We start from the raw sequence: 5,437 nt of genomic DNA, 5'->3' as shown, positions 1-5,437 counted from the left end.
GTGCTGGCTGCAGAAAAATCCTTTGGGAACTCGGTCTAGCACACTGTGTTTGGCTTTGGCTCTATCATCCCTCTTGTACTAAGCCCTGTAAATCAACTCCACAATAGTACATTACAATGTAAACTAAAATTCTTTATACCAACAGTATGTCAAAGGGGTTTATTTATCTTTGTTTTCTGAATCCAACAGTTGGTCACAGAAGTCAAGTGTTTTCATGGCTCTTTTTCAGCTGTTGCCAGTTGAGGGGGGGAAAAAAAATAAAAATGTGTGTCTGACTCATACATCTTTCAAGTACATGCAAGGCTCAACTGTTTCCAAAATGCAGGAGGCTTGGGACCTTTTAAGACACTGAAGAAATAGGATTATGAGGCGAGCCCATCTGAGTAAGTACTTTATCCAGCCACTGAAGGGGACCATGGAGATGTATCTCTATCCAGCATGGAGTGCTCGTTACATCCTGACGATGATATTCAGCTCCCCAACCCTGAAAACAGAATCATAAGCAGGGAAAGAAAAAGCAAATCACCTTATAATACTAAATACATGAAAAGCATACTTCTTACCAAAATAGCTTTCAACAGTCATTATCAGCAGGGTGGCACAGCACCCACAGCAACCACCAACTATTATCACATTTCAACAAACAAATCAGAAGCTTGAAAAGTCATAAATGTGGGGAAAGTATAATTTCAGATCTCTTGGAATGGAAGTCTTTAAAGATATAAGCTGTAACAGTGCAAAATTTCTTTATACATCACTGCCAGCTGCCTGAGGTCCCTATAAAGCCTCTGGAGAGGGGGATATTCAAATCTTCTATGCCAAGACTGAAAATAGAACAAATTGGGTGGAAATGCTGCCAAACAGATCAAAAAATTAAAAGCTGAGGTGATAAGACTGGTGTGGAAATGGGGATGAGGCATCTGTCTGACAAGAACCAAAATATCATTCTCAGGATGGGGATGATAAATTGAGCACTAAGTCAGAAGCATTCCTCCTTTGACAAAAGAGGACATGGTCATCCCCCATCAGGCTGTTTCTCAACTTAAGACAGAATTTGTTTCAGCTCTGATTCTGTTTCTGTTTCTAACTGATTCTGTTACAGTGATTACCAAAGATATAAAGAGATACAAACAATTTTGAACGCTTTTAGGTAAGTGAACCATTTTCAGGGCAGGTCTGAAGAGAAGACTGACATCTGCAGGTACAGTTTGCTCTGCTCTGTATTAATCCCTAATGAAGGGATTTCCCAGCTCCCAGCACAGCTGGCAGCAGCTCTGAACACTGTGCAGTGCAACTTCCAATACACAAGATGTCCTTTTTGACTATTTAGGCAATACTGCCATACAACTCCTTAGGATGCAGTGCTGTAAACAGCCTACTCCATTTTAGGAACCCTGTTTTAACACATCTAAAGGTTCTCATCCTCCCATCATGGAAAGGACTGCAGCATATCATCATCTTCATTTGATTACTTTCATTTAAGGACCAGCCCTTTCATATCAGTACCTATGCTGACACTCACACAACCCACATCACAAATCCTGACCTTGCATGCCTTCCTAGAATAGAAAGGTATGCATATTATTCTAAATAATGACTGCAGCTCCTAATTTGGGAGTTGCTGGTCAAGATTTAGAGGACTTATGTGAAGAAACATCTTCTGGAAGTCACCTCAAGCTTTCTAAGTATGTGGGCCAGATGGTTTTCTGTCCACAAATACTTCATTTCACTAAGATCTGTCTTATACTTAACAAGCATTCCATCCTTAAAATTTAACAACCATTAATAGGCTGATGAAGGGAGTTACTGGACCATTCAAAATCACTACATTAAGAAAAAACAATTTACTTTGCTTACAAAATAATCTCAAGAAAATGCCCACATACCTTTACAAAACTCATCCGGAGGGTGCACATCTTAGTGAGCTCATACACTGTCTCAAAGCCATGGTTCACGGACTGAGCCAGGAGCTGAGCAAACTCTTGATTATTGAAAATCTTCAGACTGCAGCCACTGGGGATTTTGCAGACTGTGGTGGGATGGAACCCGTGGTGGTAGTTGCAGTTCCGACTCTGCACAAAGATGCTGCTGTCGCTCAGACATTCAGCGTACACCTCCCCTCCAACGTAGTACAGATGGACACCTGCAAGGAGAAGGTTGGCAAATTCATACTCTGTGTCTGTTTTCATGCTCTGTCTCCACAGAGATAGGCTTCTGTTCAAAGAGATAAACCTTAATTACACATCAGAGTATCATCTGTCTTCATTTTTACTTTTCTCTTTCATCAGCAGGCGATCTGAAATAAAGTTACATATGTATGTGTGTATGTATGTATGGGGAATCAACACGTTGCATATTCAACAACACTAAACTAGCAAGCACAGTAGTTTTGATGCCTTCCATTGGACAACCTGACCACCTGAACTTTTTCTCATTATATTTAAATAAAGCAGTAATTGGGTAGTAATTGGGTAATTTGTAGACACTGAAGCAGCCCCAAGCTCGATTCCCTGGAAAAGTCTTGAATGCTAATTTGGGTAGCATGAGTTTTGTCAGCTAGCTTTAATTCCAGAAAGCTAGATGGGAAAAAAAAAAAGAAGGCCTTTATATTCCTCAGACCTATCTGCCAAATGAGGGTACACACAATTTTACAGTCCTTTCCCCTTCTAGCGTCTGCTCCTTCACCTGTCATCCACAGCAGCCAAGCCCCAGAAAAGTAACAGAGAACCTTTGTGTCAGTAGGAGTCAATTCTAAAGGTTTTGAGAAAGCAAGAAAACTTACCTTCTGTGTTTAAAAATGGTTTATTTGCTACTTAAACCTTTCAGCTCCCACAATGTGACAAATCACAGAGATGAACACAGAGAATCAGAAAACTCGACTGCAGTCCAGTAAGAAAGCCTTGACTGTGCTCTGTCATGTAAGATTTTGCCATTGACTGCGTGGGTATATTCATACTCCCACCTGATCTGCAAAAACATTTATGGCTATGTCTTCAAGTTTGGGATTTACTCCTCCTTTCTCAAAGACTAACAGTTCTACATCACCGTTACTGTTACACATTTACTTATTCAGCTGCATCCTTGTCTCTCTCACGCTCTGCTTTGGTACACACGCAGTTAAGTGCTTCAGCAGAACTCTGCCTGCAGCTGGGCTACTCCTAACAGGAAAAATGAATGAGGTGTTAAATAAATATCCTGATACTTGGGAAGATGGATGGGGAGGAAAAGAAGGAAGAAGTATTAGCACTTGAGTGGCACAACACAGGTGTGGTGCACTACTGAGAGCTGCACAAATTCTCATGGAGAGAAAAGCTCTCCAGACTGGGGGACTCGGACTTGAGGACCTGACAGTTCTCTTCAGCTTCAGTTCTTTCCTCCTCTTCATGAACTGGCACATCTACCCCACTGCTTGGGCATGCTGAACCCCCAACTGTCTCAGAAAATTTCTGGTCTACTAGAAGTGTAAATACCTAAAAAATGTGCCTTGCAGGACTGGCCCATTGCAGGGGGCAACATCAGCTTTCCCTGCCATTTGCATTACAGGTGAGTTCTCAGGAAAGAGGACTGTATTAGTCAGGCATAAAGGTGAAGATTTTCTCTTTTGCAAGACTGTCACAGACACAAAAGGGAAGCACAAAATTCCCACTGAAAGAATCACCAGCCTGTGAAAAATGCATTTGGAATAAACTGTTTTAGCAGGTTATCTCCCAAAATACATGTTATGGTAGCTAATTTATGTTAGAACTAAGGCTAGCTAAAGCATTTGGTGCCAAGAACCACAATTTGGATTTCCATATACAGCAATAATCAAGATAAATCAAGATGTTTCATTAGACAAACTGGCTTAACCTCTAGTTTAGATTTCGATAGCCTTCAGGCAACTAAAAATTGATTAAGGGTAAAAGCTCCCTGTAATTACACACCAGGTAGGAACAATACTTTGTTTGTAAGACAAGGCCAGAAAACTGTATGTTTACCAACACAAGCACTTCTCCCACATGGTAGGGAAGAGCAGCTTACTCTTGAGGGAAGTGGCCCAGTTGTCATGTCTCAGGAAACACCACCCCCATCCAAAATGGATGGCCAGATCCCAAGCTCACCTTTGCCAATGTGCCGCCTCGTGTTCTCAATGGTGGAGTTGCGGTTGACATTGGAGAGCAGCCCCAGGCAGAACCTGTTCTTGTTGTTTGAGGGGTCAGTGAAGCCATCCACCAGGATGCTGGTGGAGGACGCGTGGAACGCCTCCCCAACGCGGTTGTTCAGCTCGTAGTAGACGATGGAGCACCAGTGCTTTGGCTCTTCGTAAGCAACTGCCTGGACATCTGGAAAGGCACCATGGAAAGCTTACAGCCTAACAGTGCTGGAACACAGGCTTGAGGAGTAAAGAGTAGTGACTCTGCAGATTTGGGCTACATAGAGTAAAATAATTTCAACTCAAGACTCAGAAGAGACGAAGGCTGGCACTAGGTATGAACAGAAAAATATAGAAAGCTCTTGGGCACATCCCAAGCAGTGCCCCAATATCCCTGGCCCCATTTTCTTACAACATGCTGCAGTGTGTGCTCAAACAGCAGAGAGATGCTTTAACTGTACAACTCAGCTTTCTTTCCTATTCAGTAGATGGATTTCTACTTCAGTTCATTTTACTAACAAGCTACAAGTCACCTGTTTGCTTACTGCAAAGTTGTATAGCAACAGGAAGAAACAGCATCGCGTAACTGCATCAAAGACTACTGCTCACTTTACAAAGAAGTACAGCAAGGCAGCTTAAATATACAGTCAGCAGATCAATCTTTCAGCATTCAGAGCATGACCAAATCTTTCTCCTGGGATTTTTGGGAGAACTGTAGGAGACTTCAAAAAACCTGAGATTGATATTTTTCTGAACATGCATGAAGCACATCCCCAAATAAAAGGAAGCCACTGAGAGGTTGTGGTTGCTTTATGTGTGCCTTCTTTTAAATGAAAGTCACTATTTCAATACTAAGACTAGAAAAGTTGGACTTGCTGCTGAAACACCAGCTTTGCGGATCCCACCTACAGAGCAAAGTGCCAAAATGAAAATCAGACTGGTATTATGGGAAAACTTGTTTTTTCTGGCCAGAGATTTCCTTCTCCCAGCTCCAAGTTTTTACTGATATCAATCAACTACGATTAGTGTTCCTATTTTCCTCTGTTCATAGATCACACCACTATGAGTTTTCGTTACAAAAACAAAAAACCAGAAGTCCCCCTCAAACCAGCAGTACACAGTAGATACAAAAAGTGGCAAATACTCAAGAGCAGGGTAACACATCCTACATCACTATGACAAAACTTCTGAGCATACCGTTCACTGCTAATAACTTGCTTAAAAACACTGGTAAAAAGCTGATCTTTCCTGATATTCTGGCACTTTCCATCCCTTCACATCACTTTTAAAAAGAAAAAAAAAAAA

At 41.6% G+C, this 5,437-nt stretch overlaps 1 protein-coding gene across 3 annotated transcripts in view; it reads right to left on the bottom strand.

The window, feature by feature from the left end:
- Window positions 1-144: 144 nt before the first annotated feature.
- The window catches only part of SMAD1 (SMAD family member 1), a 42,709-nt gene continuing 37,416 nt past the window's right edge, over window positions 145-5,437 (bottom strand). For all 3 annotated transcript variants that reach the window (XM_088056253.1, XM_088056254.1, XM_088056255.1), the window contains exons 5-7: window positions 4,101-4,322; window positions 1,887-2,143; window positions 145-484 (exon numbers count right to left, since the gene is read on the bottom strand). In XM_088056253.1, coding sequence (XP_087912379.1) covers window positions 341-484; window positions 1,887-2,143; window positions 4,101-4,322 — 623 coding nt within the window. In that variant the 3' untranslated portion in view covers window positions 145-340. The remainder of the gene's footprint in view (window positions 485-1,886; window positions 2,144-4,100; window positions 4,323-5,437) is intronic.

Source organism: Pseudopodoces humilis, chromosome 6 (assembly GCF_049639895.1).
Source record: "Pseudopodoces humilis isolate 2021_Gansu_Grassland_sample_001 chromosome 6, ASM4963989v1, whole genome shotgun sequence".
NCBI lineage: Eukaryota > Metazoa > Chordata > Aves > Passeriformes > Paridae > Pseudopodoces > Pseudopodoces humilis.
This window is presented reverse-complemented; position numbering and strand designations above follow the sequence as displayed.